We start from the raw sequence: 19,525 nt of genomic DNA on the forward strand, positions 1-19,525 counted from the left end.
ATGTGAAAGTGATATTTCAGTCAGTGTTAAACCAAACAGAGATACTCAATTTGTATCCCCTAAAGAAGTGGTGAAAAGACATCTACCTCCTTGTTATTGTACATTTAATTATAACATAATTACAAAGCAATTATTGTGTGCTCTAAAAAATTTACTGGTGAAACATCTGACACATTTAAAAAAAAAGCACAGCACTTGCTCTTTTAAAGACTAGATAACTGACATTCAGCATTAAACTTGTTTTAGTACCAGCAGGCACCTGCTAACTTATTGTGGAATCGCACAGAAACAAAGCACCATTGGAAATACCCTTTCATTCATAAAACACTGTCAAAATCCTGGAACTTGTTTTGTAATTCAAATAACATCATAAGACCATTCATGTTCAACCAGGCTGCATCTTCACAAAGTTGTAGCTTTCAGCTAACACAATCAAGAATTTCTAGTTTGAACAGAACACTTGTCATTTTTTTCTTCATTGAAAACAAAAAGTTTGTCTTTTTATATACTATACTAAGAATTTCAAACAAAGCTTCCTCCTCACTCCTGCCTGAACTCTAAAGCATCTTGTGAAAACTATTTATCGATCCTTTTCAGATGGAGATGGCATTAGAACAATCAACAGGGATGTCAAGGCCATTCTTTAAATTCAGTCTGTTCGAAACCTTATTTGACAGTAACGTGTGTGAACAGGAAGCACACAGAAAATGGGTTCAATTAGCATTAAGAAGGTCTGCCTATACCTCCCACAAACAGATCCATCAGGAATCTGTACCAAAACCTGGAGATTCTAGGAAGCCGCCAGAGTTGGGGGATGAGGGGATTAAACTGCGTTAATATTGTTATGATGAAAACAGCTGATAAAGATCAAGAAAGACAAGAAGTTTGGGTCTGCTCAAACTGAGAAGTGGATCTAGACATGCTCTACTCCAAAATATAAGACATTGACGCTAAAACTACACAGAAACATGAAGGACAGTAACAAGCGGTATTGATACCAAAAAGGTATATGCTCTGCTACTAAGACATATTAACAGTAATATACAAAAGTTTTTAAACTTGTCTAAGTTTTGGTTCATGTAACAGAAAATAGAAGAATAAACCACTAAGCATCCTGAAGCATAAGACATCATCTGGGGGGCATAACATGGTGATTCGAAGAAATACGTCTTGATTGCATCCTTCATTTTTCGTATCTCCACCTAATGAGTACCTCTCAAACATGGCTTTAACCCTGTAGCCAAACTTTGAACTTTTAGACACAGCGATCATTTTCCACTTCCATCTACAGATTCAAGATTCTTACAGTACCTTGAAAAATTAGAACGATTTCTGGAGGCTTGAAGGAACCAGAGAACTAACCAGACAGCAAACAAGTAGAAAGCAGACACCAACCTAAAGAAAATTCCTTCAGATCCTGGACAAAGCCATCATTATGAAGATGAGCCTGAACAGTGGTTTTTTTTATGATAGTACCAAGGAAAGCAGTCTCAATATAAAGCCAGTAACTGAGAGAGAGAAATGGCCAAGATAACTTCTGAAGAATTTAACAGGTAAGGCGTTCTTACCGTTTTCATGTTCTCACCAAAGGATATCCTTCATATAATTTGGGAGAAAAAAAGCTAACCATCTTTAAAAGCTTTAGGAATTACCAAGTAGTATTAATATTTCACATACTGCAACACCTGTAACATCACCAGAAATGTAAGCAGACAAAATACTGAAACCTAGACACCAGTTCTCTGAAGAGAATTACTTGTATGAGGGGAGACTTATCTGAAACAGTTGCTACAGCAAAAGCTTTGCTACTTCTGATTTTGCAGAACATCAGGGGTAGGGAGAAAACAAAGTCATGGTCTTATCTGAATGCAACCACATCCAAGTTGCACCTGATGTCTGTTAGCTGATGTCAGTTGATACAAATGAGTAAAACAAACAGTAGAGGGCAGACTCTTTCTAGAGAAGCCCACAAGTACTTGAAACAAGAACTAGCTCATTTCCTTCATACTGGCAAATTTAAGACATTAATTCCCATCAAGAATTTTGATGCTACTCACACGTATCCCAAGCATTTTCAGAGAGCCTTCACATTCTTATTAGACCTTATTTAGTCTTCTGTAACAGGATCCTGAATCATTTCAAACATTGGTCTAAAAATTTTGGGTAGACCTGTGCGGTGCCAGGAGTTGGACTTGATGATCCTTATGGGTCCCTTCCAACTCAGGATATTCTATGATTGGTATAACCTTCTAGAAAAAAAAACCTCTGAACAACTATGTAATCAAATGGACAGCAACACAGATGAACAGAAACTATCATAATATACCAACAGAGGTAGTTTCTACTTCCTTGAAAAGTACATTTCTCCCAAGAACAATATGAAAACAAAACAAAAAACTATGGACATCTTCTCCAAGCCATTTGCCACAGATACTCTAGATAGAGAAATCACAAAACAATGAGCAGAAAATAACATGAGACATCAAGAAAAAGTCAGATCACTCAATGCATTCTTCAAGTAATTTAGACAAGATTGGAAGCAGAACATTTGCCCAGGAAGAAGCAGTTACAAAATACAAAAAATACCAAACCTGTGTTCTGCAAGGGGTATTTTTTGTTCCCTTTGTCTTTTGACCTAGTGAATATATTTCTTTACATTTTAGGGAGCACAAAGCAACACAACTACATTTTGAAGTTATTCCACTGAAGTAGAAAGGTGAGGAAAAAGCGTAAGTTCTGGGTAAAGTTTATTGAAACTGTATTTCCAACACCAGTTATCAAAGATTTGTATTGTCTTTGGTAATACATATCTTTCGACTGCCACATTAATTCCACTTTTGTCCATCCAGACAACAAGTTTAAATGAAGTTACATGGTCACACTTGCTTACACACTCTTTTGGAACAATGCTTACAGATGTTTGCAAGCATGAAATATGGCTTACCATTGTATCATCCATAACAAAGCATAGCCAGGTTCTGACCAAAACTCTTCCTATGCCTTTAGTGTAACAACAGATAACCTCAACAAAAAGTGTTTTTACCACTTTCAGGAAGAGACCAAAGATAATGTAGCTCTTGCAAGATGCATGGATATTCAGACCACGCTTGCAGCAAACTTCCAGAGATGGGCAGGAATTACCTATCCTTTTGCCTACTTTGTGGCTAACACAGCTCCCAGAACTATCATCCTGCATTCTCCATAAAAGGCCCAATTCTCTTTACAGGTCTCCTTCCTTCACATTTGTCCACCTGCTGCTTCAAAAGCTTTTTGCAAACAACAAGTTATACCACTTCATCAAAACTTTGATACAACATGACAGAGAGAAACAACTCATTTAAAACTGAAGATAATGAAACTCTGGGGTAACCTCGAGGCACTCATGTTCAATTTGAAATCACACTGTTTGGAAAAACGTGCTACATAAAAAAGGCTGTGTATAAAAAACTACTGCATCTGCGATAGCTTATCAAGACCTACAAACAGATGGAGATATGAGGCTACAATTAGCGTGCCCAGAAAAATATGAATTACCAAAGTCACAATCAGAGGTCCTTCATCCCATGCCATTTGGTCTGAGCTTCAAAATCAAACCCCATCTATTCTACTTTATACTCTCCACTTCTTAATATCCCTTGAAGTAAAACACCTTTCATGTCAGGTAGACTGAAGTTAGGTCCTTATTAAGACTTAATTACTTCTGTCATAGTGGATGTAAGCTAACACAAGTTGAATAATTGCATACATAAATGGGTCTAACTAAAAACACAGCCAACTAAAAAGTAAAAAAATATTTCTTGCATATTTATTCACTAATTTGTCAAATTCATTCATTTTCTATTTTGTCTCATCATTACTGAAGAGTAAAATGCAACTGAAAAAGTCTTCTTTAAAAAAAAACATATGTATGTGTTGTATATTTATTTTTTAACTCCAGTAATATGGCCCCTGAAAGACTTTATGTGACGCTACCAAATTAGCCCACTGTGTGGGTTGATCAGGTGTAATTGTAAAAGCACAGAATGAAGACATACAAAGCCAACAGATCTCAGATCTCTACTGTGGTTGCACATGCTTCTCCAGAAAACTCCCTGAAGCTACAATTTTGCCAATGCAATATTAGAATATTTGGAAATGTAGTGGCCACAGGAATCACTGCTTCAGTCACACTACTGGCTCAAAGGTCAGACTCCTTCACTGTATATTATTGTTCTCTCCCAAACTTCTGAAAAAGTGTTCTCCATCTACAGAAACAGAGACCAAAGAAGAAGAGAGTGATGATTCCCAGAAGATGACAGCTGGTAAGAAGCAACTGAGTATGTGAGAAGAGTCATCAAAGAGAAGATGTAAAAAGCCAAGGTGTGAGAGAGAATCAGGAGACTTCAGGGAAGAAATACAAGTCTGGAAAGAAGAAAAGGAAGGAAGCTGGATATCCAACTGCACCAAGAATGGCAAGATGCATTTTGAAAATTTTGCACAGGTCTGATACTCTAGAAATAATCGTAAGAAATAAGTCAGTTTGACACATGCTCTGAGAAACACAAATGGGTGGCTACTCATAAAATCAGTTATAAAAGAAAATTAGCATCTATTCAAAATAAGAGATTAAGTCATTACATTGTTCAAACCTGGACCTCATAACAAAAAAATATTGTTCTAGTCAAGACATCAGAAGACCATCACATAATCACTAATACAAAAGCCAGTAACTATACAAATGAATCTAGTCAGGTTTTTGCTGTATGTTGGATAGGCACAAACTACTAACAAACATTAATCTTGAACTTTCTAGCCAACAGCCTAGAAGATAATTACTTTTTTTTTTTTTTGAGTCCATTCCCAAAATTTACTATTATGCAACTATTTCTATTATCTAACTAAAAATGTCAAGTTGCATTCAGAAAAAAAAATGGTAACATTCAACTAAATGCAATCAAAATACTGATTCTGAAGAAGCAGGGCATCTGCTAGAAAAGCAGTATGATAATAATCAATATTGAAAACATGCAGACAAAATGAAAAATTGGATTATAAGACTAGCACATATGCTAATGTGACCCTGGAACAACTCTTAGTTTGGTGACTCGTATAGATTACTGTATTTCTCTAACACCTAGACAGCTTCCCTAACAATTATTAAATCATGAAAGAACTGCAACATTCATGTTTACAAACAATTTTTTAATTACAGCAAGAAACAGAGATAAACATTAAGCCAATGCGATTCCTTTACAGTAGTTCTGTTTGCTTTAGAAGATTTAAGAAAGGCTTTGTGAAAACATGAAAAAGGAACCTGTATAAATGTATTCTCACTGTATCCATAGAGGTTCCAAATTGAAGCCATCTCTAAATTGCTCTCAACTGCAACCATTTTTAATTAAAAAAAAATTGCTATCTCCCCAAGCACAACACTCATAGCAAAACTTAAAAGTGTGTGCTAGTGAAATCTTGCATTTAAGATGTTCTTCTAAAAAAAAAATCACTGTAAGGTGGAGTATCAGATAAAACCACTGCCTATCAGACTTGCATTGAACTTACTCGAATGAAAAGTCAAGGAGCAAACTGTCAAATTTACAAAAACTTTGCGAAGTTACAAAAGTTTTAACAGTAATGACTAAATGAACAGATGTATATTGGTTGCATAATATTACAGCTCTAACAGGTCTCCCCTTAAATCACCTATTTCAGTAAACTGCCTTCATCTGCATGACACAGGCTATTTATCTAGCTCAGATCTAGCTTCTGAGATCAGAAGCATGTTTGTTTGTTGGTTTTATTTTTTAAGCTCCGTTTCTAACCTCATTTTAAACAAACTTCTAGGTCCAATGATAAAACAACACCCAAAACTTTTAAGTTCTTTTTAAGAAAGCATCAACTGCTCTGAGGAGTATGCTACTACTAAGCTAGCTGAATGTTTCTTAACAAACAAACAAACAAAAAAAATCACACAACACAACATGAAACACCTTCAAAGCACCTTTACAAGCTACATTCACATTTCCTATTTAGCAAAAAAGAAGCTGAGGTACAAGGATCTTGTCCAGGATCCAGTCTCTGTGTACTATCCTCTTTGCCACAGTGCCACCCTCCATTACTGTTAATTTCGATGTGCTATTTAAACATACAGTTACTGAAAAATATTTCACTGGTAGGTATATGAGCAAAATAACTTACCACAGGGCTAATCAAAGCATCAAATCACAGCAGTGGTAAAATGAAGTCCACTATCATCGTCTTTCTATTATGTAAATATGAAAACTTTCAGAATCACTAACTAAAAGCATACTCTCCAACAAAATGGATGTTATTGCATCTACTGTTTTCATTCTACCAAATCTACTTTGTTATAGCATTAACTTAGCATAACAAGATCAGGCATCGACTGGCTCAATGTGTAAATATATTTAAATATTTCTTTTAGGCTTCTGCAGAGAAAGCCTGAAACTACTTTTTGTTATTATATGTAGCATAATGAATTATGTCTATAGATAATAAAAGGTATGATATATTTTTTCCAGCATTATGTAAATCTGTGCTTGTTGACACAGAAAACTGATGGTTGCCCTTCTAAATTACTTCATATTTCAAACTTCGTATCTTGAAGTTTTCCTCACTATATTCCATCTCTGCTCCAGAACTTGCTGCTGACCATAAGAAGTCCCACTAATCTTAGCAATACTCCAAGTAAACTTGGGAATTTGCCTACAAACAAGAAAACTGAAGGTCTCTGGAAAAGTCAAATATGGGATAGTAGAGGAATTTCAATATAAGCGTTTTAATAAAAAAAAGCATTAATAGCAGTGCCAAATGATGTACTACACTCACTCCATTGTCAATCACTCCATGATTGGTTTGTGAGCCAAACAAAAAATGAAACCAGCTACATATATTATGTTGTTAGAAATATACAAGCTGGAAAACTACTTTTTTCCCCTATTTTAGCTACAGTATTCTTAGTAATTATACGTAATATAATTACTTTTTTTGTTTAATTTTTGAGGTATTTATAAACACTTTGTTAGATGCCCAACTATCTGGTTTGGAAGTTGTGATATTGTGGGAGAATGGATTTATATGAACATCTCTTAGTTTTGCTTACGTACCTTACGTGTTGGATCCAAAATGAGTAAGAATGAAAATCAGACATGAGAGTGGACAACAGCAACATACCTTTGTTTAAAAGTTGCTGAAGTTTTAGGGCAATTTTTCTTTTTTTTTTTTTTTTTTTTTACCAACAGAAGCATCAAAATTATTTTGAATTAACATATGCTTTTGTCCAGTCTGATGAGGAAAATGTATCATAGACAGACTTGCTTTTACATCTGTAACAAAACATACCTGTCCCAGTCAAAAGTCCAGCACTCTTCTTTCGTGCATAAGCGCGTAAGTGGTTGGACAGGCTAACAGCACTTGTAAACGTCGTATTGCAATGCACACACGTTCTAAGCTTCACAGGCATACCTATCATTCAAAAGAAAACTATAATCCAGTTCTCTCTTCAAAAAAAATGAAATTCTCAAAGCGTTGTAAAAAGTTTTCTGTAATAAAGATGGTTTAAAATATATTCACTGCATTGACGCAATTGTTTAGTATATTAGAAGGATTGACGTTAACCATTATTAGTTTTCCATGTAGTGCTTTAAGCCTAACCTTGTTATTTGAACCGAAAGAAGGCAACTTGAACCCATTAGGCTACTCTGCATTTAATACTTAATATCAAATTCCTACAGATCTCCACATTATGAAGTTCTATTCCCAAAATACAACCCTACAATTTGAATAGCACAATTCTGTTCAGAAATTTCAGAGCTTGCAACATTTCCAATAAAGAGAATTTTAAAAGTATAGTTGACAAAGTGGTAATTAAAACCCATAAGACTGAAAGGCTCAACACTAAATTAGGGTGCTGCTGAAGGCTTAGAGAGAGAGGTGGTAAAACACATCACCGAACAGCTGTTAAACAAAACATTTTGTTCAGTGCATTTTCTATTCATTACTTTAGATGCGCAATCAATAATGAAAGTTAATGAAGTTTGAAGTTTTTTGCTAAAATCTCTGTGCTAAATAAATAATCAACAAAGCAACATGCTACTTATCACAGGAAAACAGTGAAAGTGAAATAATACTGAACTCCTCACTTACCAGACAAAGAAACCATTATAACTTCTCCCTTGCTCAACTTTACCATCATGTTCTCCATTTGTTTTACCCAAGATACGGTGTTTTGTTCAACTAATGTTTCCAGTTCTCTACTGATAAATCATTAAAAGAACAAATAAAAAAAAAAGCTACATCTATCCAACTGGAAAGCCTCAGTTTGCAGGAAAGAAAGAATCCTATTCTCCAGCAGCCCACAGAAGACATGCTGTTTTTTTCAGGCAAGTTACAGAAGAAGAATATCTGGTTGGTAAAAAAAAAAACAAACAACTTTTTCTCTCTAAAACCAGGATTAGAAAGATTTGCCTTTTTAGGAAAAACTAAAGTATTTCAATTTGATGTTAAATATTTTCTCATTAACTCAACTGGCACAGTTCATTTGTTAGTTGTCAAATTCTGTTACCTCAGCCACAGATAATTATAGGGCCCCATTCATAACTGTTAGTATTATGCAAGCACATGTTTATTTTTACCTGGTTGTTCATCACAACTGAACAGGTTCTACCTAGTATTCAGCAGTAAATATTAAACAGAAAGCAATACACAGTGTCAGATTTGGCAAGCTGCTCCTTTAGCATTGTTTTTCAAATAATTAAGCCTCTCAAAGACACACTTCCTTCATTAAACAACCTCCTGTCTTAAAGGACAACCACATACATCCAGAAGACATTAAAGGTAATTCTGTTCCACCTCTGTCATTTTAGAAAGCCACCTTGTTAAGAAATTGATTGCCACACTTTCATAGACCCCTAAAAGAACTTCTGAGCACGCTGGACTTGTTGCTGTTATTTCTTTAAAGGAAGACAAGAGCATAAGTGAAAAAGTACTACGCAGTGCCAGTTTTACTAACCTACACTGGGTAATAACAACAAAACCAAATGAACCAAAAAAGTCATGGGTATAAAACTAAGATCTTACTCCTCAGTTTCAAGAATCCTGCAGCATTATAAGGTGTTGTCCAAATAAGAAATACATAAATGCAAGCTCTACATACACATTAAAAAGGATCCTGCAAGAATTCCTCAAGACTAGGAATAGCTCTGACAATTAAAAACATCATTCTAAAAAAAATGAACGTATTAGTATAGATTGTCTAGAAAGCCGATTATAGAATTGTTTCATTAGCACAATTCTCAGTGGATGGGGACATCTTTGTCCATATCAGTCAGGGGCTGCATATTAGAACCCTGCTGGCTACAGCTGTATTCCAACAAAGCTCAAACTAGCACACATCTTCACTCAGGATAGACAGGCCCTAAGCAAGCATGAGTTTCCCCCAGCAGCCACGATTTTAAACCAAACAAGAATTAACCTATGGTGCAAGAGTATGTTTGCCTAAAACATCAAAATTAGTCAATAGACATTAATCAGCTAGAAATATTATGTGCTTAAAACGTCATTAACAATTCTGTCGGTTTGAACAAATGCTGCTTTGCACAAGTCTCGAACATTTAAATGAAGTAGTTTGCAAACCAGCAGTTTTAAAGCCCAGAAACAGGGTCCAAGCCCAAACATTTCAGAACTGTTAAGACTGCCGAATACCTCAACTTATTGTTGGTCTAGGGTGTGTCTTCTTCCTTACTGAGGTTCATTTTGTGCCCACTTTGGATTGGTAAACTCAAACATACGCAGAAAAGGAACTACATTCCATAAAAAACAAAAACAAAACAAACAAAAAAACACAACCCTCAGTGCTGCTGAATATTCACTTAAAAAACACGCAAGAAAAATTTGCTGTGCTACCTCTCACAGTCAGCATCCTCTGGAAATGAAACAAGAATTAAATGAACAGAATCTCTCTCCAAAGTACTATGTACTTGTATGTTTTCTGTGAATTAATGGGTTCTTTGGAAATGTTGTCAAGACAACGAGAAACATCATCTTACCTGACTGCATAGTCAAGTCCATTTTTTGTGGCTGATACATCAATGGACTGTCTTCATTTAATGGAAGAACACATTTCTGAACAAACCTCTTTCTCGCAGTTTGATTATGAATCTTCTGAGGAGAAATATCAGGATTCCTTTCTTCTCCTAACCTTTTATTTTTCAGAAGTTCTATCAGTGTAAGTGACTGATTTTTTTTTTCATCACGTAGTAATGCTTTTGTTTCATCACATTCATTTAGGAAACTCAGCCCTTCTTCCTCCGATGCAGACACAGATGTATCTTCAGTCTTTAGGCCATTATGGTATGCTTCAAGAGGTATAACATTCTGAGATAAAAAGTCATCATTTGATGCAAATTTCTGAGCAACAAACGGTCTGGGAATAATGCGGCGACTATTCAAAGCCTTCAGAATTTTTTCATACTTCTCTTCATTTTGCATCATCTCATTCAGAACACAGATCGGAGACTTGTGAGCATCCCACTTGGTTTTGCCAAGCCTCTTCAGGTGTCCTCGCACATGATTTGACAATCCAATTTTAGTATCAAACCAGCCTCCACAGAGCTGACACGTATGCTCAGAGGAAGTTTCAGATTTCTCAACTGCTATAAAGAAAATAATTTTCATGTATTTTGACAATTATGTACTGTTAAATATTACTATAGCAAATCACAAGAACAGGCTTTACAATAAAATGAAGCAAGTCTTGTTTATTGTTCAACTTAGTGTCCTTTGTCCCCTCTAATTTACACCCAAATTAAATAAAAAAAGAAACACATACCTTTTCTAACACGCTTAACAGGAGTTCCTGTTCCAGTTCTTTTAAAATGTTGCATTTTGTCACTTGTTGCTATCTGTTCTGGTGAAACAACATGACGGGCTTCATAGCTCAATCCAGCTCTGTGAAGATGCCCTCTGACATGATTGGACAATCCAACACCTGTTTCAAAGGTTGCTGGGCAGTATGGGCAGGACTTCTTTTCAAGCGACAAATCAGTCCAATGGAAAACTGAATTATGTTTTGGCAATGCTGATCCTATGTTTTCTAAATTCTGAGGATCATGCAGCTCATGGAGGAAGTTACTACCCTCAGCATCTTCGTAATATTCAAAATAAAAACCATCATTCTGCTCATAACTAAGCGAAGATTTATCAACAGTTTCGTGATCTTCCATTTTACCTTTGAATATGGGGAATAGGCTTACATGCTCCTGATTAATATCACTGTAAGATTCGTCCTCCACAGACTGTGTAGTGTAATCACATAGTTCAACATTATCCCATGAACTTTCATCCTCCGTTTCATAGCTGTCTTTTTTTTCAGCAGAGTTAAGTTTCTGTAAAACAACAACAGTCATTTTATGCAGAAAATCTGGATAGCAATCCAAATCATTTCCTGTAACAGAGCCTTCCCTCTTGGATTCTTTAACTACTCTTTTTACAGCTACATGCCTACGACCTTTATAGCCTTTTGCCCTTTTGCAATCAAGATTATCTGAATCCACGACAAAACAATTATTATGGGGACTTCTATGTAAAGAACTGACAGAGTTGGACTCTTCCTTTTTTAAATGCAAAGGATAAGAGTCACTAGATTTTTTAATCATCCTGTAGTTTTCATATTTGTGTCTATATAAATAATTACTGCTTTTGACACTAGCTTTCTGCTTTGCTGCTTGATGAAAACATTTAGGTTTCTGGTCAATGCTATTTCTAATCAAAAAGGTCTTGTTTGTAGAATTTAGATTGCACACACTTACAGATGACTGTGAAACACTTTTCCGGGCCTTCTGTATCCTGTAGGGTCTCTTGTGAAGTTTGGTGAAGTTACTGGACTGTGAAGTAGAGCCAAAAGATCTTTTTACATCCTGTTTTAAAACTGAGTTTTTTGGAAACGTAGATTGTTTCATCAACTGTTTTGTCCTGCTACCAAAATCTAAAGATTCTTCTATAATGCTGCCTTTCCTCTTTTCTAGTCTAAGATGGCTACCAAAGGGATCGATGCAAGATGTTGGATGCAGGTATTCCATGTGTTTTTTTAAAATGCTTCTAGCTGAAGTTGTAAATGGACACATCTTACACATGTACGTTGATGACTTTTTTGAGGATCCTAAATATGGATCTTTCATGGATGCCTTTTTCTGTGATTTCCTCTGGGACATGTCACTACCAATAATGGAACATTTGACTACTGCTCCATGAGCAATCCCTCGATGGCATTCAAGTTCATTTTCTGTCACAGCCATGAAATTGCATTCCTCACAGCAATAATATCTTTTATCTTTTTCATGGGTCTTTGCATGCTGCACAAACGTTTTGGGACAATTAGTACCAAATACACATTGGGGACACTGTAACCGTGCACTCCTACCCTCATCCTGAAGTTCTTTAAGCTCACGGATTTCTTCCATCAGTTTCTGCCTTCTTTCCTGGTGAATTATCATATGTTTAAGAAGTGAATTACGATCTCGAAATGTCCTTCCACATTCCCTACATGCATAGGGCCTTGGGACATTGAGATGTCGGAAATGGCTGTTCCCATCTAAATGGTACATCATATGCCTATGCAGATGTTTCTTCTCCCTAAAATTCACATTGCACTTTGTACAGGGATAAAATGATGGTTCATCAGTACTGAAAGTAGATGGTGATTCAGAATCATTCTGTTCACATTTATTTTTTAAAGTATTGGAAAGAAAAGTGCTAGTGTGAACAGGAGAAGCATCTTCTGCACAGCTACCAGTGGGACTATAAATGAGTTGTTGGATAGCATCAACAGCTTCCAGCTCTTCATCTGTGCATTCAGGCTTTACTTTACTCAATGAATATTTTTGTGGTTCTACCATTTGTAGCTCTTCGTTCTGTTCTAAGAAGTCAACACTTAGCAGTTTTGATTTACTAGGAATATAACTGGCATCACCAAAACAGTCTTCAGTATAGCGTGTTATTTTACTAACATCCATTTTTCTTTTTCTCTTTTTTTCTAAACCTACTTTACAGTGAATTGGAGACTTCTCTATTGTTTCTTCATTTGTCATAAGAAACTGTATAAACTCTTTTTGTGGATCCCAGGTGGGATCACATCCCGATCTGAAACCACCTGTACCTGAGGAAATGCCTGTTAATGTATCAACACAATCATCTTTTACCAATAAATTTTTATCACCCTCACAAACTTCTACTTGGCCTACTAAAGTGCTATCTACACTATTACCTACTGATTTCTGTGAATCACAACCAATTGAAGCAGAGGTAGGTAGATTTTTAATGGAATGAGTCATGTTCTTAGCATGTGCTACATCAGGTAACAAAAATAAAACTTGGTGCTGATTTGATTTTTGTGTTGTACTCTTTGCAGGCAGCTGAAGGTCTTGAACCACTGTCAAAGTTGAGCAGGAATCTGTATGATGACCTACGGGCTGTCCAGTGGTTAATGAAACACTGCCTTTATTCATAATGGAAGTCTTAGTTGAGGTGGAGTGTGAAACTGGTCCATTAACAGCAGTTCCTCTAGACAAGATAAAGTTTTCACTAGAAACAGTAGGAGCACCAGTGTGTATAAATAGAGAAGTCTGGCCTCCACTTAAGGCTTTTTCAGATCTGTCCCTTGATAGCTCCTCAGGCAGAGTCAGTGTATTGTTCTTCTGAAATGACGTGTCGCTCTCTTGTGATTTAGGAATGCCACCTTCTTCCTCAGATATGAAATTATCATCACACAGAATTTCTTCTTCTTCTTCTTTAGCACCAGTGACTTCAGTATTTATCTCTAAGTCATCCATGTTGCTGGTCTGTCCATTAAGCACATTTAGACTAAAAAAAACAAGAAAAGAATCAGGCAATCACAGAGATAAAGTGTCAATTTTAATGTACAACTTTTTCCAGGAACAGCCTTCTTCACACTGCAATCAGAAAAAATAAGTTTTGAATAAGAATATGCATTTTTAACAAGTTTAAGACATTCAAGACATGTTTAAAATTAATAAATGAAGCAATCAAAAACTACATTTTTTGCTATGGCACATTACCTACAAAAATACCAAACATCTACAAGCAAGATGGAAAAAAATACGATTAACAAAAGCTGCGCAAATACATTCTACATGCACAGTAACATGAACCCAGAGTTTATCTTTAGTTGCTTTCTAGAGGCAAAACAAGTTAGCAGTAAAAGCTATCCAGATGTCTGCTAATCATTTTAGTGACTTTTTTTTAAACTATACTTCCATTTAGCACCTAGGAAATAAACTAATCTTTACATAACTCAAGGTATCACTTTTTTCAATGTGCTTGTATACAAGTGACATGATGATGCACACAAGTTTGTAGAGTGTTTACTTTGGTATTAATTGAGAAAACACATAACTAGCCCAATTTTGAACATATGATTACTAATGGAAACGGCAAAGAATCAAACTAGAGTTAATCAAATTAGAGTTTCAAATTAGAGTTGTGCTAAAAGGAGTCATTATCTAGACTCTTTGAATTAAAATGTTATAACTCACAACAAATATCCATGGCTTCTTGCAATGGTCCTTCACTGAAATCAAGGAAGACCACGCTTGACATCCTTTTTTCCTAAGGAGAGAAAACAAGCTGCTTAAAGGACACCATTTTCATCTTTTTACATCACACATTAAAATGAGTTTAGAATTACTATTAATTTTTCAATTCAACATCATGACAGTTATCCATACAATTCAAAGCTAGCCATCACTTAATGGAAACTGTCTGCTACTGTGCTTGTTTTGTTTCAAATCAGCAAAAAGACAAAAATAAAATAATTTCATCTCCTAAAAGTTTGTAAGAAACAAACCTTAATATGCCATGACTTTTTTTAACCATTTAGAAGAAAAAATAAACCATATTTGGAGTACAAATATAATGGAAAAAACTTACTGCAAGAAGTTAAAACATTGTTTTCTTTGCTACCCAACTACTGAATTACCCAATTTAGAAATATGGTTTTATTCTATGTCAGCTGCGTAATAAACATTTAATATATAAGAAACAACACTATTTTATTATATTAGTTATAACATGCCCTTACGCAAATGTTCTACTAGAAAGGCCACATATTTATCTTCCCATTTCTTAGACTTCTGAATTTCTTTGCTGTTTTCAGGTGGGCCAGTTTCTACCACAATAAAGACCTCTAATAAGATCATATTCAAAGCTTTCACCCTAAAATGGTGATAACGCACCACCCAGCATGTGTCTTTACATCACAAGTTAGAAATGGGCAGTGCAAACCTGCACTAAAAATCGGTAAAGCGAAATTTAAAGGAGGGAAAGCTCCAAGGATGCACAATTACTCCAATGATTTTATCACTGAATAGTGTAAGCATCATATTATATTTGCAATGGAGTATAAAAATGTTCACAAAAAGTTCAGAAGAAATATTGTAAGTCAGTTTTGCCTGCAAGATGGTGCATTTTCCCCATTTTGCTACTGCAGTAGTAGACAAATGTATGCTGTCAATTTGAGAGCCTATATTAGCTTTTCTCAACAGGAAGCAATGTCGCTAACGAAGTGGTAAATTCAGTGTTAATGAGTGGCTTCACTGTTACCACCTCTGAGGTAAAACCCTCCATGTTCCAAGTTCCACCCATCTGTTCTGGTGTTAGGGGTTCAGAGGAAGAACAGACGCTTCCCATTTAAAGCAACCTCATTGGTACCCCCTGAACAGCAGGGAGGCAAACTGAGAACATCGTGCCTGCTTGGAGATTGCAACCCTCATTATCAGAATGGCTCCTGAAAACTTTTCACAGGTTTATGTGATGAAGACAAAACCATGTTGCTCCACATACAAAAAACATATGTTGACTTTAAATATTAGTGTTAAAGCTTGAGCTAAAACAAGGTGGATAGGGCACCACACAACCACCTCGAACTTGAGAGTCCCTTCAAAACTATCATGAACAAGAAACATTACATAGTGCAATCATATAAGAGATTCGTTTCCGTATTGTGTGTTTATGGAGATTGTGAACTATTCCATATGGATCTGATTAGAAGATTTCTATGGTAATACAGCTGTCCCTACAGATTTCAGGCTTTGAATTAAGCCTGAAATGCTTATCATATTGATAATATCACTGTTACATTTTAATCATTTTCTGCTAATTATCTTTTTTTTTTTTCCCCCCAGCTATCAGGGTGGTACAATTCACTATTATATGCACAGGACAACATGAAGAAGTTATAACAGCATGGTACTAAAGAAAACATATAAAATATATTCGCAAGTAACAGTAATTTAGAGCATTGTGATAACAGTGAGTCACATGCAATACATGTGTAGAAAATTACTCAGTAGCAATGATTCCACACAATACCATTATTTTTGAGGAAATCATTAACTTGTACCACATTCAGGAAGCCTACCACCCAAACTGAAACACTACCTAAACCTGAACATGTTGGGAGGAAAAAAAAGGAAGAAAATCAAAGACTGTAGCAACTAACATTTAATCAAGGCTATACAATATTCTTTGCATATTTCCATCGCTGTTTTGTAAGTATTGTTTTCTATACCACACCACAGATGCACACAATATTAATCCTCTCGAAATGCATGGTAAGTAAATCCTTAGTGTAGTTGAAAAAATAAACTTCAAGTTTAAACTTGAAATTTAATATCGCAAATAGTGTTTGTTATACCACGGCAAACACCATGCAGTTGAGTTATTTTTTTTATTTAAGCACATAGTGCAATATACATTGGACATAAGTGCAGAAGAGCAATGCTCAAAAAGCCTACACAAGCATACACAATTCCAGGCTCATACTATTGAAACACTTTATCTAAAAGGCCAAATTCTATTCAATTATTTTAGCTAAACCTGTAATCACTGTCACACAGTAAACAGTTATTTTTAATTTACACGATACATTGTTTATTATAGTGGAATTATTTCATATTCAAGAGTAAAACCCAACCAATTATTTAGCCAACTTCCACCCTGACTTAATTAACTACTTTTAAATTTACATATTAAATTTTTAAATATTGTTTTTCTTCATAAAATATCAGTTTCAAATCATAATGAGTTTTGCAGATATGACTGCCTGTGGCCAGATACTCTAAGCGTTAAAAAAGTGTAAGGTCAGATCTGTCTTCAAGCTGACAGATCATCATTTAAATGCCTTAAGCTAATCTTATTGTCTCAAAAATCTTGAACATCAGTATTTTTGCAAACTATCAGCACTTGCTATAACACCCTTACTACACTACATCTTGAGGTTACTACAGAAAAAATGAGGTGATAATTGCATATTAACATAATTATTCGGTAATCCCTCTCAGCAAGCTTCCCAGGTCACTCAGTAATTCAGATTAGATGCAACCTTCCTGTCATCAGATCGATGCTGTCCACTTTCTGTTCATTAAGAATTCTTTTTGATAGGAACGTACTTAATTCCACTGTTCTATGTACATTATTAATTGTATTTATTAAAAGTAGGTTTATGACATTTCCAGGTTCCTGTTTCATAATGACAACCTTTGCTATGTAGTAGTGTCACACACCAAATTTCATGCCTTCATGCAATACTAGTTCATTAAAGCTTATGCTCCAACACTAAGTGCGTTATGCTGTTGCCTACTAGCAGTTATAGCTAGATGTTTGTCAATTTCTGTTACAAAAAAATACCTTATCTTACACAGATTTACAATAGATTCAAGAGCACATGGGAGGTGAAAAATTCAGATGGAAAAAATTGATTGAGTTTGTGAAAAGCATGAAGTGTTTTTATGCATTTTGATACCAAATTTCATAGTCACAGTGACTATTAAGTGGCACAAAAACTTAAAAGCCATCTCCTGAATGGACTGAATTTACTCAGCCTAAATTAACTAAAGAAACAAATTATTTCAACAGCATCGTAATGAAGGCAAAAAGCTCTATTTGTCCTGTGCCAAGTAATTTGTCGTAAATGAAGTTCTTTAAGCAGATATGTGAATAACCAGGGCACTCAAGATTATTCAAATATTAAAGAGACAGAAAAGGTGTTTCATGCTTCCACTGATTCCATTTAATTTGTTATTTCTTCAAGACTTTGCTATGTAAAGAGAAAACTAACAAACCCCATCTCTTTATCCACAAGCATTCCTGTAATAAAGCTTTTTCAAAAGATAGAAGATACAAAAAATGATGGAACCAGTCACAGATTTTTGAGCAACAAGCGGCAGATCTGAGAGCTTAAGTATGTTATGGCACCAGACTAAAGCAGAAGCTCCTTCCATTTTGCCTCATTTGCAGTCTATTCCTATATTAATGTAGTTATGATCCATGTCAAACATTCTATCAAAAGTGAAATGTTTAAGAACCTTTGGAAAATGAAGGATTATGCAGAGTAAGTTTTACCCAGGTCAACTGAAGGAGGGGGGGGGTGAGAAATCCAAAACACTTGCCTCCCAAATAATTAAGTGTATTAGCATAAACTAGCTGCACCTTCAGGGAAAAGTCATCTTTTTGGAGAGCATCTTTTTACGTGAGTAGATAGTGACAAGACAAGGGAGAATGGCTTTAAACTAAAAGAGGGGAAATTTAGATGAAAGGTTAGGAGGAAATTCTTCACTCAGAGGGTGGTGAGGCACTGGAACAGGTTGCCCAGAGAAGCTGTGGATGTCCCATCCCTGGAGGTGTTCAAGTCCAGGCTGGATGAGGCCCTGGGCAACCTGGTCTGGTGGCAGGTGTCCCTGCCCAAGGCAGGGATTGGAACTGGGTGGTCTTTTAAGTTTCATTCCAACCCAAGCCATTCTATGACCTTATTTAGAGAATATCTGGACAATATTTTTGCCTCTTCCATACAACAATTCACACTCTTCATACCTACTGAGTTTTGGGTGTTATCTAACAAGATCAATATCCAAAGCTAATATGATTAGGGTATTTTAATAATTAGAAAAATACCTATTACTAGTTATCCTCTTTATTTAAAAGCTATCTTGATCCACCCCTCAAATGGAAATAGAACTATAAAGCCTGACAACCAAAGGTCAAGTCAGTGACTCACCTTGCCTTCCTCCAGCATGTTTGCAAATTAAGTTGTTGAAAATACATTCCATTCTCCACAGCACAGGTGGAGTGTTCTTAGATTTCCTTACTTAACTTTGAAACCTACAAATTCATCTGAACATTTATGGAACTTAACTTCTGCAGTGAACTGAGGGCTAGTTTAGTATGCACAGCACTTATAAATGCTGCCCTCCCACACCTACTCTACATGCAAGCATATGATTATTACTATAACTAGTCTGAGCAGTTCCACTGAAAACTAAATTTTTCCAATTCCAATGTTTACATGAAAACATAAACATCATAAAGTTCCCATAGCTAATGAGACTCCCATATTGGGTAGTTTTCAAAGCAGCAAGAAAATACACCAACGCAAAACTAAGAATACAAAAGTTACCACCATCCACAGTAACGACAATACTACAACCTGCTATGCATTTTAATATTTCTTTTTAAACTG

General features: G+C 35.6%; 1 protein-coding gene across 8 annotated transcripts in view; it reads right to left on the minus strand.

Moving 5' to 3' along the window:
* Positions 1-19,525, minus strand: part of ZNF644 (zinc finger protein 644) — a 54,060-nt gene that overhangs the window by 5,196 nt on the left and 29,339 nt on the right. For 2 of the 8 annotated variants that reach the window (XM_083847419.1, XM_083847417.1), the window contains exons 2-5: positions 14,547-14,619; positions 10,826-13,854; positions 10,044-10,649; positions 7,339-7,461 (exon numbers count right to left, since the gene is read on the minus strand). In XM_083847419.1, coding sequence (XP_083703545.1) covers positions 7,339-7,461; positions 10,044-10,649; positions 10,826-13,823 — 3,727 coding nt within the window. In that variant the 5' untranslated portion in view covers positions 13,824-13,854; positions 14,547-14,619. Of the gene's footprint in view, positions 1-7,338; positions 7,462-10,043; positions 10,650-10,825; positions 13,944-14,546; positions 14,620-19,525 lie in introns of those variants that run through there. The other 6 variants (XM_083847422.1, XM_083847421.1, XM_083847424.1 and 3 more) reach the window with 6 other exon arrangements.

The sequence above is a fragment of the Anser anser genome (assembly GCF_964211835.1).
Source record: "Anser anser genome assembly, chromosome: 8".
NCBI classification, from domain to species: domain Eukaryota; kingdom Metazoa; phylum Chordata; class Aves; order Anseriformes; family Anatidae; genus Anser; species Anser anser.